Genomic DNA, 21,968 nt, shown 5'->3' on the forward strand with positions numbered 1-21,968 from the left:
GAAGCAGTCATCTTCACCCTTCTATTCGCTTTGGAGGACTCAGAGAGGAGTGCGGGATTCGAACCCACAACTAAACGATTCCGGTGGTCCCATAAGTGTCAAGAGAGTGAATTAGGCGAAGGTAACCTTCTCCGCAAAACTGAAAACTCACCACCATCCCACTAACCCCACGTTGTGGGAAGTGAGAAACCTCTAGTAGGGCAAAGACCTATCTGTTGCGCCAAGCCAGTGGGTTGTTTTCAGGCCGACCTTTGGGTTGCCTCCCCGCGTGGCTAGGGCTGTCGGGAACCAGCGCAAGAAGCATACAGCGGGTCCCGTGGATTGAACTCGCGACCCCCTCCTCAAGAGTGCGACATGAGATCCACTGGGCCAGCGCGCGTGAAGAATAGTTTCCACAAAAGAGAACAAGTTCCGCAAAGGTGGAGCATGACTTTAGGGACACGACTTTAGCAAAAAAAAAAAAAAAAAAAAAAAAATTGACTCGACCTTGAATCCAGCTGGTATCGCCGCCACCGAGCGAGCGGTGCCCAGGGGCAAGTGCCCATCACCAAAGGCCCCGATCGCGGCGGCGGCCCTCCTTTCAGATGCAAATGTCACGAGCGGTTCACACCCGAGCCACGTTCTCCTCCCCGGCAGCTCGCTTTTTTCAGTCCAGGCATTCGGGCCGCCTCTCTTCAGATTTCGGAAATCTTTCTTCTCGATCGTGGAGTCATGCGTGGCCATTTACCGTTTTTCTTTTTTTTTTTTGTCGTTTCCTTTGTAACTGAAAAATTGTTGGTGCTTGAACTCGCACACGCCTACTGGCACACTCGTACGCACGCACAAACACACGCACACGCGTGTAGATACACATGTATACACCCACGCACGCAAGCACATACACGCCTGTGTTTTGGATTAAACTCCACTTTAATTCTTAGTTTATTGGATAAAATAAATAATGCATAGATCAGTCTTTACAAGTTCTCGTGACGAGATTTCTGGGAAACTGATGCCTTCATTTGTCCACTTACTTGTTCATTCGTTTACCTGTTTGTTTTCATTTTATCTTCATAACTTCTAATCTACAAGCAAAGATATTGCGACAAAGTAAAAAAAAAAAAAATCTAATCTGGGTGTCCAATTCTCCATTCCACCAATTTCAGGTCCTTTTACGAAAAAATCTGAAGAGTTTGTGTGAAAAAGGACATCATGGAATAAAAGCTCGTTTCCTTCGAGTCCAAAAGTTTATTTCACCGCACACAAAAAAAACGAAGAACAAATACAAAAAAAAAAACTCTAGTCTGAACTAGATATAGATTTACACAAAAACAAACTGTCCACGGCTTGTTGGTCAGTTTGCCCATGCTCGCTTTTCGTGACTTCAGCAATTATCTTACCGCTTTCCCCCACAAAGAGAGAAAGCAAAACCAGGTTTCGTCACGGCTACCCCTTGGTAAGGGGAAATGAAGATCTTGGAATACATATGCATATACGATACAGACCCCCCCGCCAATTTGTGAGGGTGAATCAAGGTCTTGCTGTATAAACATAATACAACAGCCCGTGATATTTATAAAGGGTTGACCTTTAATCTTTAATGGAGAATTAAGACTTGTGTGTACGTATGTAAGACACAGCCACCCCCGCCCGTATAGAGGGAGATTAAGACTTTTGTACAAGCGCACATACGTACATGGATACATACGTACATGGATATATACGTGCATGGATACGTACATACGTGCATAGAGACCTAGACAGTGGGTGGGTTCATACTTGACATGACGACGACCGCGATGGCATCTGCTACCAAAATAAACGACCCGAGACCGATCAGAAACCAGCCAATCCTGCGGTTTCTCCTCTGTTTCTCCAGCTTGACCCCCAACCCCTCCTCTTCCAGGTTCATCGGCACCATAGGGTTGACCTCGATGATCGAGTAGGACCCGACGCTGGGGCGGTGGCTCGGCCTCGAACCGCTGCAGCTTCGTTCTCCTGCAAAAAGTGAAGGAGGAGGTGAAGGTGGTGCTAGTGGTAGTGAAGGACGTGGTGAAGGTGGTGGTGGTGGTGAAGGAGGTGGTGGTGGTGGTGGTGGTGGTGGTGGTGGTGGTGGTGGTGGTGGTGGTGGTGGTGGTGGTGGTGGTGGTGGTGGTGGTGGTGGTGGTGATGGAGGTGGTGGTGGTGGTGGTGGTGAAGGAGGTGGTGGTGAAGGAGGTGGTGGTGGTGGTGGTGAAGGAGGTGGTGGTGGGGGTGGTGAAGGAGGTGGTGGTGGGGAGGGTGGTGAAGGAGGTGGTGGTGGGGGTGGTGGAGGAGGTGGTGGTGGGGGTGGTGGAGGAGGTGGTGGTGGGGGTGGTGAAGGAGGTGGTGGTGGGGGTGGTGTTGGGGGTGGTGGTGGTGGTGGTGAAGGAGGTGGTGGTGGTGGTGGTGAAGGAGGTGGTGGTGAAGGAGGTGGTGGTGGTGGTGAAGGAGGTGGTGGTGGTGGTGAAGGAGGTGGTGGTGGTGGTGGTGAAGGAGGTGGTGGTGGTGGTGAAGGAGGTGGTGGTGGTGGTGAAGGAGGTGGTGGTGGTAGTGAAGGAGGTGGTGGTGGTAGTGAAGGAGGTGGTGGTGGTAGTGTAGGAGGTGGTGGTGGTGGTAGTGGAGGAGGTGGTGGTGGTGGTAGTGAAGGAGGTGGTGGTGGTGGTAGTGAAGGAGGTGGTGGTGGTGGTATTGAAGGAGGGGGTAGTGATGGTAGTGAAGGAGGTGGTGGTGATGGTAGTGGTAGTGAAGGAGGTGGTGGTGATGGTAGTGGTAGTGAAGGAGGTGGTGGTGGTGGTGGTGGTGGTGGTGGTGGTGGTGGTGGTGGTGGTGGTGGTGGTGGTGGTGGTGGTGGTGGTGGTGAAGGAGGTGGTGGTGGTGGTGAAGGAGGTGGTGGTGGTGAAGGAGGTGGTGGTGGTGAAGGAGGTGGTGGTGGTGGTGAAGGAGGTGGTGGTGGTGGTGAAGGAGGTGGTGGTGGTGGTGAAGGAGGTGGTGGTGGTGGTGAAGGAGGTGGTGGTGGTGGTGAAGGAGGTGGTGGTGGTGGTGGTGAAGGAGGTGGTGGTGGTGGTGAAGGAGGTGGTGGTGGTGGTGAAGGAGGTGGTGGTGGTGGTGAAGGAGGTGGTGGTGGTGGTGAAGGAGGTGGTGGTGGTGGTGAAGGAGGTGGTGGTGGTGGTGAAGGAGGTGGTGGTGGTGGTGAAGGAGGTGGTGGTGGTGGTGGTGGTGGTGGTGGTGGTGGTGGTGGTAGTGAAGGAGGTGGGTGGTGGTGGTGGTGGCAGTGGTATTGAAGGAGGTGGTGAAGGAGGTGGTGAAGGAGGTGGTGAAGGAGGTGGTGAAGGAGGTGGTGAAGGAGGTGGTGAAGGAGGTGGTGAAGGAGGTGGTGAAGGAGGTGGTGAAGGAGGTGGTGGTGGTGAAGGAGGTGGTGGTGGTGAAGGAGGTGGTGGTGAAGGAGGTGGTGGTGAAGGAGGTGGTGGTGAAGGAGGTGGTGGTGGTGGTGAAGGAGGTGGTGGTGGTGAAGGAGGTGGTGGTGGTGGTGAAGGAGGTGGTGGTGGTGGTGAAGGAGGTGGTGGTGGTGGTGAAGGAGGTGGTGGTGGTGGTGAAGGAGGTGGTGGTGGTGAAGGAGGTGGTGGTGGTGAAGGAGGTGGTGGTGGTGAAGGAGGTGGTGGTGGTGAAGGAGGTGGTGGTGGTGGTGAAGGAGGTGGTGGTGGTGGTGAAGGAGGTGGTGGTGGTGAAGGAGGTGGTGGTGGTGAAGGAGGTGGTGGTGGTGAAGGAGGTGGTGGTGATGGCAGTGAAGTTGGTGATGTAGACGGTAAGAGTAACGAACGGATGCGGTTTAGAGAAAGATCATCGGCTTGGAGGGAGGAGGTGGGGATACCTGTGGCTGGGCAAGGTGTGGGTTTTAAGGAGGTGTGCGGATGGATGCGGGTAGGTGCGTGGGTAGGAATGTGCGGGTAGGTGCGTGGGTAGGAATGTGCGGGTAGGTGCGTGGGTAGGAATGTGCGGGTAGGTGCGTGGGTAGGAATGTGCGGGTAGGTGCGTGGGTAGGAATGTGCGGGTAGGTGCGTGGGTAGGAATGTGCGGGTAGGTGCGTGGGTAGGAATGTGCGGGTAGGTGCGTGGGTAGGAATGTGCGGGTAGGTGCGTGGGTAGGAATGTGCGGGTAGGTGCGGGTCTAGGGATGTTCGGGTAGGTGCAGAGGTTGCGATGTGCGGGTAGGGGCGGGGGTAGGCCGGTGCGGGTAGGTGCGTGGGTGGGAATGTGCGGGTAGGTGCGTGGGTGGGAATGTGCGGGTAGGTGCGTGGGTGGGAATGTGCGGGTAGGTGCGTGGGTGGGAATGTGCGGGTAGGTGCGTGGGTGGGAATGTGCGGGTAGGTGCGTGGGTGGGAATGTGCGGGTAGGTGCGTGGGTGGGAATGTGCGGGTAGGTGCGTGGGTCGGAATGTGCTGGTATGTGCGTGGCTCGGAATGTGCGGTGTTGTGCGTGGGTTGGTTTGTGCGGGTAGGTGCGTGGGTAGGAATGTGCGGGTAGGTGCGTGGGTAGTAATGTGCGGGTAGGTGCGTGGGTAGAAATGTGCGGGTAGGTGCGTGGGTAGGAATGTGCGGGTAGGTGCGTGGGTAGGAATGTGCGGGTAGGTGCGTGGGTAGGAATGTGCGGGTAGGTGCGTGGGTAGGAATGTGCGGGTAGGTGCGTGGGTAGGAATGTGCGGGTAGGTGCGTGGGTAGGAATGTGCGGGTAGGTGCGTGGGTAGGAATGTGCGGGTAGGTGCGTGGGTAGGAATGTGCGGGTAGGTGCGTGGGTAGGAATGTGCGGGTAGGTGCGTGGGTAGGAATGTGCGGGTAGGTGCGTGGGTAGGAATGTGCGGGTAGGTGCGTGGGTAGGAATGTGCGGGTAGGTGCGTGGGTAGGAATGTGCGGGTAGGTGCGTGGGTAGGAATGTGCGGGTAGGTGCGTGGGTAGGAATGTGCGGGTAGGTGCGTGGGTAGGAATGTGCGGGTAGGTGCGTGGGTAGGAATGTGCGGGTAGGTGCGTGGGTAGGAATGTGCGGGTAGGTGCGTGGGTAGGAATGTGCGGGTAGGTGCGTGGGTAGGAATGTGCGGGTAGGTGCGTGGGTAGGAATGTGCGGGTAGGTGCGTGGGTAGGAAAGTGCGGGAAGGTGCGTGGGTAGGAATGTGCGGGTAGGTGCGTGGGTAGGAATGTGCGGGTAGGTGCGTGGGTAGGAATGTGCGGGTAGGTGCGTGGGTAGGAATGTGCGGGTAGGTGCGTGGGTAGGAATGTGCGGGTAGGTGCGTGGGTAGGAATGTGCGGGTAGGTGCGTGGGTAGGAATGTGCGGGTAGGTGCGTGGGTAGGAATGTGCGGGTAGGTGCGTGGGTAGGAATGTGCGGGTAGGTGCGTGGGTAGGAATGTGCGGGTAGGTGCGTGGGTAGGAATGTGCGGGTAGGTGCGTGGGTAGGAATGTGCGGGTAGGTGCGTGGGTAGGAATGTGCGGGTAGGTGCGTGGGTAGGAATGTGCGGGTAGGTGCGTGGGTAGGAATGTGCGGGTAGGTGCGTGGGTAGGAATGTGCGGGTAGGTGCGTGGGTAGGAATGTGCGGGTAGGTGCGTGGGTAGGAATGTGCGGGTAGGTGCGTGGGTAGAAATGTGCGGGTAGGTGCGTGGGTAGAAATGTGCGGGTAGGTGCGTGGGTAGAAATGTGCGGGTAGGTGCGTGGGTAGGAATGTGCGGGTAGGTGCGTGGGTAGAAATGTGCGGGTAGGTGCGTGGGTAGAAATGTGCGGGTAGGTGCGTGGGTAGAAATGTGCGGGTAGGTGCGTGGGTAGAAATGTGCGGGTAGGTGCGTGGGTAGTAATGTGCGGGTAGGTGCGTGGGTAGGAATGTGCGGGTAGGTGCGTGGGTAGGAATGTGCGGGTAGGTGCGTGGGTAGTAATGTGCGGGTAGGTGCGTGGGTAGAAATGTGCGGGTAGGTGCGTGGGTAGGAATGTGCGGGTAGGTGCGTGGGTAGGAATGTGCGGGTAGGTGCGTGGGTAGGAATGTGCGGGTAGGTGCGTGGGTAGGAATGTGCGGGTAGGTGCGTGGGTAGGAATGTGCGGGTAGGTGCGTGGGTAGGAATGTGCGGGTAGGTGCGTGGGTAGGAATGTGCGGGTAGGTGCGTGGGTAGGAATGTGCGGGTAGGTGCGTGGGTAGGAATGTGCGGGTAGGTGCGTGGGTAGGAATGTGCGGGTAGGTGCGTGGGTAGGAATGTGCGGGTAGGTGCGTGGGTAGGAATGTGCGGGTAGGTGCGTGGGTAGGAATGTGCGGGTAGGTGCGTGGGTAGGAATGTGCGGGTAGGTGCGTGGGTAGGAATGTGCGGGTAGGTGCGTGGGTAGGAATGTGCGGGTAGGTGCGTGGGTAGGAATGTGCGGGTAGGTGCGTGGGTAGGAATGTGCGGGTAGGTGCGTGGGTAGGAATGTGCGGGTAGGTGCGTGGGTAGGAATGTGCGGGTAGGTGCGTGGGTAGGAATGTGCGGGTAGGTGCGTGGGTAGGAATGTGCGGGTAGGTGCGTGGGTAGGAATGTGCGGGTAGGTGCGTGGGTAGGAATGTGCGGGTAGGTGCGTGGGTAGGAATGTGCGGGTAGGTGCGTGGGTAGGAATGTGCGGGTAGGTGCGTGGGTAGGAATGTGCGGGTAGGTGCGTGGGTAGGAATGTGCGGGTAGGTGCGTGGGTAGGAATGTGCGGATAGGTGTACATGCATGTGTGTACGTGTGCGTGTATATGCATATGTATAGTATACATTACACTTGTGAAGCTGCCTTGCTCTTGTGGATTCGCCGCGTCTCGTTGCATTGCTTCTGACCCAAGGGGTCAGTGGGCGGGATATAGGTACGACCCGTCATCCACGAGGAGCTAAGAATGAGAGGGCGGAAAGGGTTGGTGGAGGGGAGTGGAATGGGTGGACTTAGACATAACTACCTCCCTTATAAGAGGGAGGAAAAAGCCTTTGGTATATAAACACATGTATACAAGACACTACTCCTTCATAGACGACCTTAGGGCTGAAGAACAACCTTGCGTCATCTAGCCTTAGGAGGTGCCTGCCTGGCGCCCCACGGCCTCAAACCCGCCCCCGCCACCCACCTTGCACGAGGCTGTTCCGGGCGCTGACCAGGTTGTAGGACCGGGAGGAACTGTCCCCGGGAGGATACATGAGCGGGGACGTCACCTCCGTGGCAGTGAAGTAACTCGTCCTGCAGGGGGGCATACACGGGGGTGATCAAGATCACATTCAGGTGGGTGGCACAAGCAATGAAACAGAGGTTTTCCAAGTGGCACAAGTGGCAAACAACAAGTGGCACAAGTGGCAAACAACAAGTGGCACAAGTGGCACAAGTGGCACAAGTGGCACAAGTGGCACAAGTGGCACAAGTGGCACAAGTGGTAAACAACAAGTGACGCACAAGTGGCGCACAAGTGGCGCACAAGTGGCGCACAAGTGGCGCACAAGTGGCGCACAAGTGGCGCACAAGTGGCGCACAAGTGGCGCACAAGTGGCGCACAAGTGGCGCACAAGTGGCGCACAAGTGGCGCACAAGTGGCGCACAAGTGGCACCCAAGTGGCACCCAAGTGGCACCCAAGTGGCACTCAAGTGGCACTCAAGTGGCACTCAAGTGGCACTCAAGTGGCACTCAAGTGGCACTCAAGTGGCACCCAAGTGGCACTCAAGTGGCACTCAAGTGGCACAAAAATTGCACAAGTGGCACTCCAAGTGCTACAAAATATGACCGGAAACAGCTTTCGTCTGAATCAAACTGTGCACGAAGGTCATCAAAGTACAAAAATTCGTCACGATACATTATCAGGCAAAGTTACTGTAGTCAGATATAGATAGGCAAGTATAAATGAATAGTTATAATAAATAAAAACTAATGAAGATAGACAAAAAAAAATTAAGAAATTAAAAAACGAGCAAACCAATCCACTCGTTCAGTTTTACCTTCCTGAACCAGACGAAGGTTCGAACTCCAGCTTGTGAAAGAGGGGATCCGTCTCGCGCGGGTTGACCACTGTGTACGTCCTGCAGGAGGAGACATCGCGTTCGTCGTTGACATTCACAACTCGTTCTTGTACATTTTTATTTTTTCCCCGACTGCCCATTTCATTCGATGTACTAGACTCAAATCCCACTGTCATGCTACTGTAGCCCATGTAATTACAGCCAGAGTAATTCCAGCTCAGTGTAATGCTAATGGAGACCAGTGTAATTACAATGCAGCCCAATGCAACTGCACTGCTACCCTAGCCCACTACAGTGCTATCTCAGCCCACTGCAGTCCTATCACAGCCCACTGCAGTCCTATCACAGCCCACTGCAAGGCTATCACAGCCCACTGCAAGGCTATCACAGCCCACTGCAAGGCTATCACAGCCCACTGCAAGGCTATCACAGCCCACTGCAAGGCTATCACAGCCCACTGCAAGGCTATCACAGCCCACTGCAAGGCTATCACAGCCCACTGCAAGGCTATCACAGCCCACTGCAAGGCTATCACAGCCCACTGCAAGGCTATCACAGCCCACTGCAAGGCTATCACAGCCCACTGCAAGGCTATCACAGCCCACTGCAAGGCTATCACAGCCCACTGCAAGGCTATCACAGCCCACTGCAAGGCTATCACAGCCCACTCCAATGCTATCACAGCCCACTCCAATGCTATCACAGCCCACTCCAATGCTATCACAGCCCACTCCAATGCTATCACAGCCCACTCCAATGCTATCACAGCCCACTCCAATGCTATCACAGCCCACTCCAATGCTATCACAGCCCACTCCAATGGTACCCCAGCCCACTCCAAAACCCACAGAATTTTTTCCCAGCCCTTCGCCCTTCATACTTCAAGGTCTCACTCCTCAAGGTTCTCCTCCCTTTACCTGTTGTGGGACGACATCCCTTTCCATTCGAGGACGTCCTTGACCGGCTCACTGCGAAGAACAACATTCCGTTAGACAAGGCTTCAAGTCTCAGCAATTGGAAGGTTTAATGTAGTAACAAAGTTTGTATATTTCAACCACTATCTGTGATCCTGCTGAAGAGGACCACAGATAGTGGTCGAAATATACAGATTTTCTGTCCATCTTATCTCATTCTCCGACAGTGGGTCAATAAGTCTTATCTCATCAATTGTTTTATTTGTATATAGAGATTCAACCTCCTCCCCCACACCCTCCTCCCCCACACCCTCCTCCCCCACACCCTCCTCCCCCACACCCTCCTCCCCCACGCCCTCATCCCCCACGCCCTCATCCCCCACGCCCTCATCCCCCACGCCCTCATCCCCCCCACCCTCCTCCCCCACACCCTCCTCCCCCACACCCTCCTCCCCCACACCCTCATCCCCCACACCCTCCTCCCCCACACCCTCCTCCCCCACACCCTCCTCCCCCACACCCTCCTCCCCCACACCCTCCTCCCCCACACCCTCATCCCCCACACCCTCACCCCAATTACCCCTTATCCTCCCCATCCCATGGCATAATATCCACCACCACCCCCCCATCCCGTGGTGGGGGGGGGGTTAGGGAGGGAGCACCTGAAGACTGGGTAGGGTTCCTCTTGGGGTCTGCTCCTCGGGGTCTGCTGGGGGAAGGACGACTCCGGCCACGAGTCAACGGTGGTCGGGTAATTGATCAGAGTCACAGAGTCACTGCCCCTGCAAGAGAGGTTGGAGTTGGAATTCAAGAAAAAAAAATAATAATAATAATGATGATAATAAATAAAACTAAATAAATAAATGTGATGAATGATTTTGTTAAACGTCAAACTCCCCCCTAACAGGAGGCTAGGACGCTGCCACATACAGAGGACTTTGTAGCGTGGACTCTAATAAACCATGCCCTTGGTTCAACTCGCCGGTGACAGGGTTCGAACCGTCATCACCTGGACCTTCGCCGCAGGTAGCGTAGCTCTAACCCGCTCAGGGCAGTGAGCATCCGAAGATGGATAAAGAGGTAATCAAAACATCTCTCTCTTTGTCGTCAGAGTGTCACAGCGTGACGTTACTCACACGCTGCTCTCCTGCTGGCTCGTGCTTTGTCGGCTCCCCGTGCTCTGCTGGTTTTCCCTTCTTTCGAGCTTCTGCGGACCAACTTCGACGCCTTCCAGGTCTGAAAAATAATAATAATGATAAAGTGATAATAAAGATAAAAATTATGAAAAATAAAATTAAAATAAAAATAAAAATAAAAACTACAAATAATAAAGAAAAGAAATTAATAGAATAAAAAATAGTAAATTAGAAATATATAAAAAATAAAAAAGATAAAAAATAAAGATAAAATAGATATAAAAAATAAACAAAAATATAAGTAACAAAAATAAAAAAATAAATATATTGAAAAAATTATAAATAAAAATATAACATTAATAAGATAAAAATAAAATAAAAAACGAGAAAATAAAAATAAAAATAAACAAACAATCAAGAATAGATAAATAGAAATAAAAAAGATAAAATAAAATAAAGATAAAATTAAATATCAAATAAGAGATAATAAAAATAAAATAAAAATAAAAATAAACAAATCAATCAAATAAAAATAATTAAAAAAATAAAAATGAAAAATAGATCAAATAGAAATAGAACAACAAAAATAAAGATAAAAAAATAAAAATAGAATAAAGATAGACATGAATTGCCATTTAAACAAGTCAATAGAATAGAATATATACAAGAAAAAGTCATGTAGATTAGAATAAAAACAAAATTAAAATAATAACCAAGAAAAACAAAACCTAGGGATAAGCATAAACGTCAGCCATCAGCATCATAAGCATGAAGATAAAATTTAATTGAAATTAAATGAAACCAAGAGAAAAAGTAAATGAACAAGAAAATGGAACGAATAGAAATAGATGAACCAAAGAGGAAGAGTGTAAACAAAAATAGAAAAATATATATAAAGAATAGGTGGGTGGGTGGACGGAGGGAAGGAGAGGTATGGGTGGATGGAGGGCTGGGTGGGCGAGGGGTGAAGGAGAGGTGGGGGTGAGGGGAAGGAGAGGGGGGGGTGAGGGGAAGGAGAGGTGGGGGTGAGGGGAAGGAGAGGTGGGGGTGAGGGGAAGGAGAGGTGGGGGTGAGGGGAAGGAGAGGTGGGGGTGAGGGGAAGGAGAGGTGGGGGTGAGGGGAAGGAGAGGTGGGGGTGAGGGGAAGGAGAGGTGGGGGTGAGGGGAAGGAGAGGTGGGGGTGAGGGGAAGGAGAGGTGGGGGTGAGGGGAAGGAGAGGTGGGGGTGAGGGGAAGGAGAGGTGGGGGTGAGGGGAAGGAGAGGTGGGGGTGAGGGGAAGGAGAGGTGGGGGTGAGGGGAAGGAGAGGTGGGGGTGAGGGGAAGGAGAGGTGGGGGTGAGGGGAAGGAGAGGTGGGGGTGAGGGGAAGGAGAGGTGGGGGTGAGGGGAAGGAGAGGTGGGGGTGAGGGGTGAAGGAGGGGTGAAGGAGAGGTGAGGGAGGGGAGGGAGGGGTGAAGGAGAGGTGAGGGAGGGGAGGGAGGGGTGAAGGAGAGGTGAGGGAGGGGAGGGAGGGGTGGGGGTGAAGAAGAGATGTGGGCTCAGAGAGGCAGCGATTCAGGAGAGGTAGGCTGGGAAGGTGGGGGGACGGGGGTAGGAGAGGCAGAGTGGGCACAGGTCAGCAGAATAGGGAGGTTTGGCGGGGGGTGGGGGGAGGTGATGGGTGTCCTGGGAGGAGAGGCTGGGAGAGGAGAGGCTGGGAGAGGAGAGGCTGGGAGAGGAGAGGCTGGGAGAGGAGAGGCTGGGAGAGGAGAGGCTGGGAGAGGAGAGGCTGGGAGAGGAGAGGCTGGGAGAGGAGAGGCTGGGAGAGGAGAGGCTGGGAGAGGAGAGGCTGGGAGAGGAGAGGCTGGGAGAGGAGAGGCTGGGAGAGGAGAGGCTGGGAGAGGAGAGGCTGGGAGAGGAGAGGCTGGGAGAGGAGAGGCTGGGAGAGGAGAGGCTGGGAGAGGAGAGGCTGGGAGAGGAGACCCTGGGAGAGGAGAGGAGAGGCTGGGAGAGGAGACCCTGGGAGAGGAGAGGCTGGGAGAGGAGAGGCTGGGAGAGGAGAGGCTGGGAGAGGAGAGGCTGGCAGAGGAGAGGCTGGGAGAGGAGAGCCTGGCAGAGGAGGAGAGGAGAGCCTGGCAGAGGAGAGGAGAGCCTGGCAGAGGAGAGGAGAGCCTGGGAGAGGAGAGGAGAGGAGAGCCTGGCAGAGGAGAGGAGAGGCTGGGAGAGGAGAGGCTGGGAGAGGAGAGGCTGGGAGAGGAGAGGCTGGGAGAGGAGAGGCTGGGGGAAGAACTGGGGAGGAGACGATGGGAAAGGACTGGGAAGGAAACGTTGGGGAAGAGACGTTGGGTGAAGAGGCGGGGAAGGAGACGCTGGGGGGGAAGAGGCGAGGGAAGAAGCCGTTGAGGGGAGGAGACGTTGGGAAGAAGCCGTTGGGGGGAGGAGACGTAGGGGAGGAGACGTAGGGGAGGAGACGTTGGGGAGGAGACGTTGGGGAGGAGACGTTGGGGAGGAGACGTTGGGGAGGAGACGTTGGGGAGGAGACGTTGGGGAGGAGACGTTGGGGAGGAGACGTTGGGGAGGAGACGTTGGGGAGGAGACGTTGGGGAGGAGACGTTGGGGAGGAGACGTTGGGGAGGAGACGTTGGGGAGGAGACGTTGGGGAGGAGACGTTGGGGAGGAGACGTTGGGGAGGAGACGTTGGGGAGGAGACGTTGGGGAGGAGACGTTGGGGAGGAGACGTTGGGGAGGAGACGTTGGGGAGGAGACGTTGGGGAGGAGACGTTGGGGAGGAGACGTTGGGGAGGAGACGTTGGGGAGGAGACGTTGGGGAGGAGACGTTGGGGAGGAGACGTTGGGGAGGAGACGTTGGGGAGGAGACTTTGGGGAGGAGAGGAGAGGTGAGTGGGGCGGGGTGGTGGGGGCAGGAGGAAGTAGAGGACACTACTCCACCCACGGAATCTCCTCGCAGGTGGAATAGTTCCCTTCCTCATCCCACATGGAACTCCCTAGTGTAGGCGTTATGGTCTCTTGCAGTCTCCTGCATGCCTACGCTCTTACCTACGAGTGGCGTCTTCGGAGAACCCCCGACCTCGGTAACCACGATGGTGGGCAAAGGAGTCGAAGAGTCGTGGACGAGGTCCTTCCTCTGGAGTGCTGGATCCATGGTGCCCGACTCGGGAGGAGTCTGCCCGGAAGGAGTCTGCCGAGTGGAAGGTGGGCAGCGTGTGCCCGGGTTTAAAAGAGAGAAAAAGAGAGAAAAAGAGAGAAAGAGAGAAAGAGAGAAAGAGAGAGAGAGAGAGAGAGAGAGAGAGAGAGAGAGAGAGAGAGAGAGAGAGAGAGAGAGAGAGAGAGAGAGAGAGAGAGAGAGAGAGAGAGAGAGAGAGAGAGAGAGAGAGAGAGAGAGAGAGAGAGAGAGAGAGAGAGAGAGAGAGAGAGAAAAAAAAAAAAAGAGAAAAAAAAAAAGAGAGAGAAAAAAGAGAAAAAAAGAGAGAGAGAGAGAGAGAGAGAGAGAGAGAGAGAGAGAGAGAGAGAGAGAGAGAGAGAGAGAGAGAGAGAGAGAAAGAGAGAGAGAGAGAGAGAGAGAAAGAGAAAAGAAAGAGAAAAGAAAGAGAGAGAAAGAGAAAAGTCAACATTCTTTAAGAATAATTCTTCCCACTCTTTCCATCCTCACTACATATACCTAATCCTTCTACAGGACAGAAGCACTGGTAAACAGTCCTTAGCAACAAACACACAAACACACACACACACACACACACACACACACACACACACACACACACACACATACATACAAATACATGCACATAAACACACACACAAATACATGCACACAAGCACACAGCAGTTCGTAACACCCACCGCTCGTGAAGCCCCTACCGGAGACTTACCGGGTTCTGAGCCAGAGGAAGAAGAAGAAGGCGACGAAGAGGGCTCGACAAGTCCGGGGTTTCCGGGCTTGCAAGGTCCGGCTTCCCGAAGTCTGGACTCCTCGTCTCCAGAGGACTCCGTCCGGGGTCCTGGACGGCTAAACTGTCGTCCACGGGCTCCCAGCTGCAAATCGCGAATCGGGACGATGTAGGGCAGCGTTTCTCAATCAGGGTTCGAACCCGGAACCCTAAGGTTCCGCAAAAGGTCCCTAAGGGCTTCGCGAGAACGAGCGATATAAGCTAATGCACTTTTGATTTTTCATTTAATTTGATATGCGTAATATAATTAAACACGCACGACATATTCTTGGTTATTGTAATGTAATATGAATATCCTCCTATCTAACCTATTATTACGATGAAGATAAAACGAGAAAGATATGGTGTTTTTTTGTTTGTTTTTTTTGCGCAGGGGTTCCTTGAGACATGCAATTTATCTTAAAGGTTACGCAAAGGTAAAAAGGTTGAGAAACGCTGATGTAGGGACTAGGGACGAGGGACCAGTGTGGTCGGGAGGTGCAGCCCCAAGGGGCCGACAGTCTGTCCCCGGACAGGGCCCAAGATCCCTACGATCATCCCAAGTGCATTTGTTCCAGAGAAAGCGGATCAAAGTTTCCTCCCAGAGGGACCCGTGGGAAGTTTCAGCGACCGTTGCCGGCCGCTGTTGGGCTTCGGGTTTTTCCACCGAAACTCGAGGCCGCAACTGCTTGATCGAGGACCACGAGCCGCACTTCCCACGGGGCTCCCCCCCGCAGGTGACGAGGAGGAACAAGAGTCCAAAGGTCTCCAGGCGCAATTTCCAAACGCTCTTTGCTGGGAACGCCATACCTCCTTAACGTAACACTTTGCATTTCGTTTTCATCCTACCCCAGCGTTTCAGTTTCATACATCTTTGGCATCCTACACATACTGTTTTGATTCCAGCGTTTGATTTAAAAATGCGAGGTGCCATACTGTAATTGACAAATTGACCGGAGCATATGAAATTAGTTTCGTCTGTCATTTTCATCCTACTCAGGTTTTGACCCCAGCGTTTGAATTTTGTGTTATCGCACACTTTGAACTCCATTTTCATCCTACTCCAGTACTTCAATTTCATATATCGATGCCATCGTACACATGATCTTTTGATTCTAGCGTCTAATTTATGTATGATATAATGCATTTGAAAAAACTACTAGAGCATTTGAAATTAGTCTGCCATTTTCATCCTACTCGTGACACCCCGCCTGACGTCACACGCGACACCCCGCCTGACGTCACACGCGACACCCCGCCTGACGTCACACGCGACACCCCGCCTGACGTCACACGCGACACCCTACCTGACGTCATACGCGACACCCCGCCTGACGTCACACGCGACACCCCTCCTGGCGACACACGTGGCGTGACACCCTACCTGACGTCACACGTGGCGTGACACCCTACCTGACGTAGGACTTCCCGCAAGGGCCACCGCTGTCCGCCGTTTCGGAGAGGATGTCAGACGTCCGCAGGTCCCCAGTGGTCTTCGACCTGGAGGACAAAAGTCCTTTCCGCCTCTTGAACTCTGTCACCACCTGAAGAAGAAGAAGAAAAAAAGGAATAATGAGAACAGAAAAACAAAATCAAATGAAAAATCAACATGAAGCCTTTGGTCTCTGCTTCCAATCCCAGACTACGGTCAGATTTCAGGAATAAACGAGATTTCAGTCTGCCGGTCAGCCAGTCAGTCGGCCAGTCGGCCAGTCAGTCAACCAGCCAGCCAGTCAGTCAACCAGCCAGCCAGCCAGTCAGTCAACCAGCCAGCCAGTCAGTCAACCAGCCAGTCATTCAACCAGCCAGTCATTCAACCAGCCAGCCAGTCAGTCAACCCACCAGCCAGCCAGCCAGTCAGTCAACCAACCAGCCAGCCAGTCAGTCAACCCACCAGCCAGTCAGTCAGTCAGCCAACCAGCCAGCCGGTCAGTCAACCAGCCAGCAGTCAGTCAACCAGCCAGCAGTCAGTCAACCAGCCAGCCAGTCAGTCAACCAGCCAGCCAGTCAGTCAACCAGCCAGCCAGTCAGTCAACCAGCCAGCCAGCCAGCCAGCCAGTCAGTCAACCAGCCAGCCAGTCACTCAGCCAGCCACCCAGCCAGTCAGTCGGCCACTCAGTCAGTCAGTCAGTCGGCCACTCAGTCAGTCAGTCAGTCAGTCGGCCACTCAGTCAGTCAGTCAGTCAGTCGGCCACTCAGTCAGTCAGTCAGTCAGTCGGCCACTCAGTCAGTCAGTCAGTCAGTCGGCCACTCAGTCAGTCAGTCAGTCGGCCACTCAGTCAGTCAGTCGGCCTCTCAGTCAGTCAGTCAGTCAGTCGGCCTCTCAGTCAGTCAGTCAGTCAGTCAGTCAGTCGGCCTCTCAGTCAGTCAGTCAGTCAGTCAGTCAGTCGGCCTCTCAGTCAGTCAGTCAGTCAGTCAGTCAGTCGGCCTCTCAGTCAGTCAGTCAGTCAGTCGGCCTCTCAGTCAGTCAGTCAGTCAGTCGGCCTCTCAGTCAGTCAGTCAGTCAGTCGGCCTCTCAGTCAGTCAGTCAGTCAGTCGGCCTCTCAGTCAGTCAGTCAGTCAGTCGGCCTCTCAGTCAGTCAGTCAGTCAGTCGGCCACTCAGTCAGTCAGTCAGTCAGTCGGCCACTCAGTCGGCCACTCAGTCGGCCACCCAGTCGGCCACCCAGTCGGCCACCCAGTCGGCCTCTCACTCAGTCGGCCTCTCACTCAGTCGGCCTCTCACTCAGTCGGCCTCTCACTCAGTCGGCCTCTCACTCAGTCGGCCTCTCACTCAGTCGGCCTCTCACTCAGTCGGCCTCTCACTCAGTCGGCCACCCACTCGGCCACCCACTCGGCCACCCACTCGGCCGCCCAGTCGGCCGCCCAGTTGGGCGCGCAGTCGGCCACCCAGTCGGCCACCCAGTCGGCCACCCAGTCGGCCACCCAGTCGGCCACCCAGTCGGCCACCCACTCGGCCACCCACTCGGCCACCCACTCGGCCACCCACTCGGCCACCCACTCGGCCACCCAGTCGGCCACTCAGTCAGTCGGCCACTCAGTCAGTCGGCCACTCAGTCAGTCGGCCACTCAGTCAGTCGGCCACTCAGTCAGTCGGCCACTCAGTCAGTCGGCCACTCAGTCAGTCGGCCACTCAGTCAGTCGGCCACTCAGTCAGTCGGCCACTCAGTCAGTCGGCCACTCAGTCAGTCAGTCAGTCGGCCACTCAGTCAGTCAGTTAGTCAGTCGGCCACTCAGTCAGTCAGTCAGTCAGTCGGCCACTCAGTCAGTCAGTCAGTCGGCCACTCACTCAGTCGGCCACTCACTCAGTCGGCCACTCACTCAGTCAGTCAGTCAGTCTGCCACTCAGTCAGTCACTCGCCACTCAGTCAGTCAGTCACTCGCCACTCAGTCAGTCAGTCACTCGCCACTCAGTCAGTCAGTCACTCGCCACTCAGTCAGTCAGTCACTCGCCACTCAGTCAGTCAGTCACTCGCCACTCAGTCAGTCAGTCACTCGCCACTCAGTCAGTCAGTCACTCGCCACTCAGTCACTCGCCACTCAGTCAGTCAGTCACTCGGCCACTCAGTCAGTCAGTCACTCGGCCACTCAGTCAGTCAGTCACTCGGCCACTCAGTCAGTCAGTCACTCGGCCACTCAGTCAGTCAGTCAGTCTGCCACTCAGTCAGTCAGTCAGTCACTCAGTCAGTCAGTCACTCGCCACTCAGTCAGTCAGTCACTCGCCACTCAGTCAGTCAGTCACTCGCCACTCAGTCAGTCAGTCACTCGGCCACTCAGTCAGTCAGTCACTCGGCCACTCAGTCAGTCAGTCACTCGGCCACTCAGTCAGTCAGTCACTCGGCCACTCAGTCAGTCAGTCACTCGGCCACTCAGTCAGTCAGTCACTCGGCCACTCAGTCAGTCAGTCACTCGGCCACTCAGTCAGTCAGTCACTCGGCCACTCAGTCAGTCAGTCACTCGGCCACTCAGTCAGTCAGTCAGTCAGTCAGTCACTCGGCCACTCAGTCAGTCAGTCACTCGGCCACTCAGTCAGTCAGTCACTCGGCCACTCAGTCAGTCAGTCACTCGGCCACTCAGTCAGTCAGTCACTCGGCCACTCAGTCAGTCAGTCACTCGGCCACTCAGTCAGTCAGTCACTCGGCCACTCAGTCAGTCAGTCACTCGGCCACTCAGTCAGTCAGTCACTCGGCCACTCAGTCAGTCAGTCACTCGGCCACTCAGTCAGTCAGTCACTCGGCCACTCAGTCAGTCAGTCACTCGGCCACTCAGTCAGTCAGTCACTCGGCCACTCAGTCAGTCAGTCACTCGGCCACTCAGTCAGTCAGTCACTCGGCCACTCAGTCAGTCAGTCACTCGGCCACTCAGTCAGTCAGTCAGTCAGTCACTCGGCCACTCAGTCAGTCAGTCAGTCGGCCACTCAGTCAGTCAGTCAGTCGGCCACTCAGTCAGTCAGTCGGCCACTCAGTCAGTCAGTCGGCCACTCAGTCAGTCAGTCGGCCACTCAGTCAGTCAGTCGGCCACTCAGTCAGTCAGTCGGCCACTCAGTCAGTCACTCTGCCACTCAGTCACTCGGCCAGTGGGCCAGTCGCCCTGTCAGTCGGTCGGTCGACCAATCAGTCAACCAATCAGCTAATTAGTCAGACAATCAGCCAATCAATCAAATATACAAATAATGACAAAATATATACAAATAAAGTGATAGAAATCATGAATTACATCATTATAAACATAATGGAAATAATACAAATACAAAAGTAATAAAAAAAAGTAGTAACAAAAATCTAAAATAGCGAAAATAAAAAAAGCGAAAATGAAAAATAAATACTGGGACAAAAAAATCCTGGCGGCGGCAGCGGCGGTGTCACCTACCGTGGAGTACCTTCTGTCTGTGCTCGCGGTCACCTCCGGCTGCACTCTAGAACAATTCAAAACAAGCCCGTCATTCTCAGACAACCTCTCAAAGTGCCAAGATCTAGAACATTTTTCTCTAGAATTTCCCGTAACAAAATTAACTCTTCCCCCTCCTTTCCTCCAACCCTCGCGTAGGTGTACACTTCCTAAAGAAATATCCAAATAGATATTGAATATTTTCATAAATATATAATGGCACTGTTAATGATTGAAAAAAAAACACGGATTGGTCGATGAGGGGTTTTTCGTGGTCATAATGTTCACTGTTTTGATCTAGGCGTGGGGGTCTTCTAAACAACTACCTCCGATTTTCAAGAATTCATATAAGTTACCTCCTGGTGTTCGGGATTAATCAAGCATGCTCTCGTCTACTAATAAGAGATAGCAAAGCATATTACCCTTTCAGTTATAGAGCAAAAGAAAATATGTCATTGCTAATAGAAGAAATTTCCGGTCAGGAAATTGCTTTTGGGACATTGACTAATTATACAGACTACTCAGAATCCCACAATTCTCTACGATATTTACCCTTCCTACATTTGCCAAGATCTAGAACTTTTTCTCTAGAATTTCCCGTAACAAATTTAACTCTTCCCCTCCTTCCCTCGCGTAGGTGTGCACTTCCTAAAAAAAATATCCAAATAGATATTGAACATTTCTATAAATATATAAGGACATTGTTAATTGAGAAAGAAAAGCCCCCCACGCATCGGTCGACGAGGGGTTTGTCGTGGTGATAATGTTCATTGTATCGATCTATGCGTGGGGGTCTTGTAAACAACTACCTACGATATTCAAGAATTGATACATGTTACACATGTTACTTCCAGGTATTCGGGATTAATCTTGCATGTTCTTGTCTACTAATGATAAGAGAGCGAAGCGTATTATCCTTTTAGTTAGTATAAAGAAAATATATCATTGCTAATAGAAGAAATATAAGTTCCGGTTAGGAAATTGCTTTCGGGACATCGACTAATTACACAGACTACTCAGAACCTCATAATTCTCTACGATATCTACCCTTCCTACACTTGCCTACGACAAATAAAAAGTAAGTCTTGCATACTTCTACCAGGTAAGCAAAACATTTGAACCTGACGGCACAAATTTATCAGTTGCTATTGACACACTCAATTTGCTTAACTCACAACAGCGGCGCGAGATTGTCCAAAAGGATAGAAGCGCTGGATTACCTCACCTCTCCATGGACATGATACGGGGGGTGGAGGGGTATGTCGAGTTGGACATCGGGGGCCAAGATGGACAGGTAGTGACACTGGGACGGTAGCCAGGGGGCGCTGGGTGGTACTGGACTACTGGACTGGACTGAACGTAGAAGGGTTGCCTATGGTTCTCCAAAACAAGAACGTCTTCAATTCAACAATAAAATCGTGAGTGTTAACAATTTTTTTCAAGCAACACCATTTGACTAATTTTAAACAATTGGACATAAGTAATAAGCTGTACGACAACCATTTACGGAGGTATCTTATGCGCATGCGTAGTGATATGCACGTAAGGAGTTGTAGTATTGGATTACAAAGGATTACAAAGGCGGAGCATGCCGAGAGGAGACCTTTTGGTCCATATCTAGGTCGGATGCGAAAAAATCGTAATAATAATAAATGAATAAATAAATGAAAACTAATAATGTAAATAACAAATGAAATGCATAAATACATGTAAATGGTTATTATTTATGTAAAATTACGTATCAATAGTAAGTGTTCGTGGTGAATATTTGTGAACGTTAATAATTTTATCGTGTCCAAGTTGACGTTTTAAATTACGTCACCATTCCACAGAAAAAAAATCAACTCAAGAAGGGAAAGTTAACGGATGTGTAGCTAACGCGCAAACTTGGTCGTTCGTTCCATAGATGGCACTGATATCAAACAACAGACGACATACAATTATTACTAAGTATTGCCTTGGACGTGACGACAGTATTTGGATCGTGACGTTATTGTGACTTAGACGATCTATTCAGCCAAGAGATACAAACCTAACTAAAAGAGGAAGGTGAAAGGCACAGCAGGAGGTAGAGGAGGAGGAAGAGGAATAGGTGATGGGTGAGGAGGGAGGGGATGACGAGAAGAGACGGAAAGCGGATGTAGAAAGAGCAGGGAGAGTTAGGGAGTGGAAGGGGAGGAGATGGAGTAGGAGGGGAGGAAGGGAGAGTAGGGTGGATTAAGGTATACAAGACTGTGGTCGTTGCCCTCAAGCACCCTATGCTGCGACGTTTTTCACGAACCACTGGGAGAGCTCCAATAAACTTCGGAAAAGTTGTTGCCATGTTGTTGATAATCACCCAATAGATAAAAAATATAATATTTTTAACAAAGTTATAACAGATTCACAAGTTCTTCGTATTTGGTCATCGTCTCGTCCTCATCCTTTGCCATTTGTTCTTCGTAATTAATACTTGACTCGTTTCTTTAAGACGTTTAACTAAGAGTTCAACGCAGCCGATCAGAAGCCTTTGTTAGAAGTTAGGGTGTGGAGAGGGGGGGGGCAGTCATCAGGGCTACCAACTGCAGATCCTTCCTGAGGTCTCCTCATCTCCAAAGTGTCCATTTTCATGTTTTGAGTCACTGTATTTCCCTTCACCCTAATGACATACGTTTTTTTTTCTTCTATATTGAAAAATTACTGGAATTTTTTTCTTCGTTATTTCAGTCTGCATTGATGTTTCTTCATCAACTTTCCCATCTCGTGTCAATTTAGAGATTCTTTCTCTGTCTCAAATTGTTTTTGGCAAACCTTTAGAATAGTCTCTGTACGCTGCGTGCGTCCGTGTATGCGTGTGTGAGTGCTGTATGCCTTACGTTCACTGCTTTCATGCGTGTGAGCGTGCATGCACATATGCGTGTATGCTTGTGTGCGCGTATGCGTGCGTGCGTGCACGCGTTTATACACGCTACGTGCGTTAAGTGTATGCATGTATGCGCAAAGAAGGCTTCATGTGTGTATGCGTGCGTCCGCTCATGTATGCGTGTCTGAGCACGAAAAAGAAAGCTTTTACATGCCCCCGCGAGTGAGTGAGTGAGTGAGTGAGTGAGTGAGTGAGTGAGTGAGTGAGTGAGTGAGTGAGTGAGGGGACAGT

General features: G+C 52.4%; 1 protein-coding gene across 1 annotated transcript; it reads right to left on the reverse strand.

Moving 5' to 3' along the window:
• Positions 1–1,207: 1,207 nt before the first annotated feature.
• On the reverse strand, positions 1,208–20,217 carry LOC143038191 (uncharacterized). Its single transcript, XM_076207191.1, has 11 exons — positions 20,061–20,217; positions 18,818–18,863; positions 15,364–15,494; positions 13,894–14,056; positions 13,061–13,202; positions 10,028–10,127; positions 9,554–9,673; positions 8,895–8,945; positions 7,957–8,037; positions 7,100–7,209; positions 1,208–1,977 (listed from the first exon to the last, which is right to left on the reverse strand). Exons 1-11 carry the CDS (start codon positions 20,108–20,110, stop codon positions 1,736–1,738), a joined length of 1,236 nt encoding a protein of 411 aa, XP_076063306.1. The 5' UTR covers positions 20,111–20,217; the 3' UTR covers positions 1,208–1,735.
• Between the last annotated feature and the right edge of the window lie 1,751 nt (positions 20,218–21,968).

The sequence above is a fragment of the Oratosquilla oratoria genome, chromosome 24, assembly GCF_046742065.1.
Source record: "Oratosquilla oratoria isolate Oo_2021 chromosome 24, ASM4674206v1, whole genome shotgun sequence".
Taxonomy (NCBI): Eukaryota; Metazoa; Arthropoda; class Malacostraca; order Stomatopoda; family Squillidae; genus Oratosquilla; species Oratosquilla oratoria.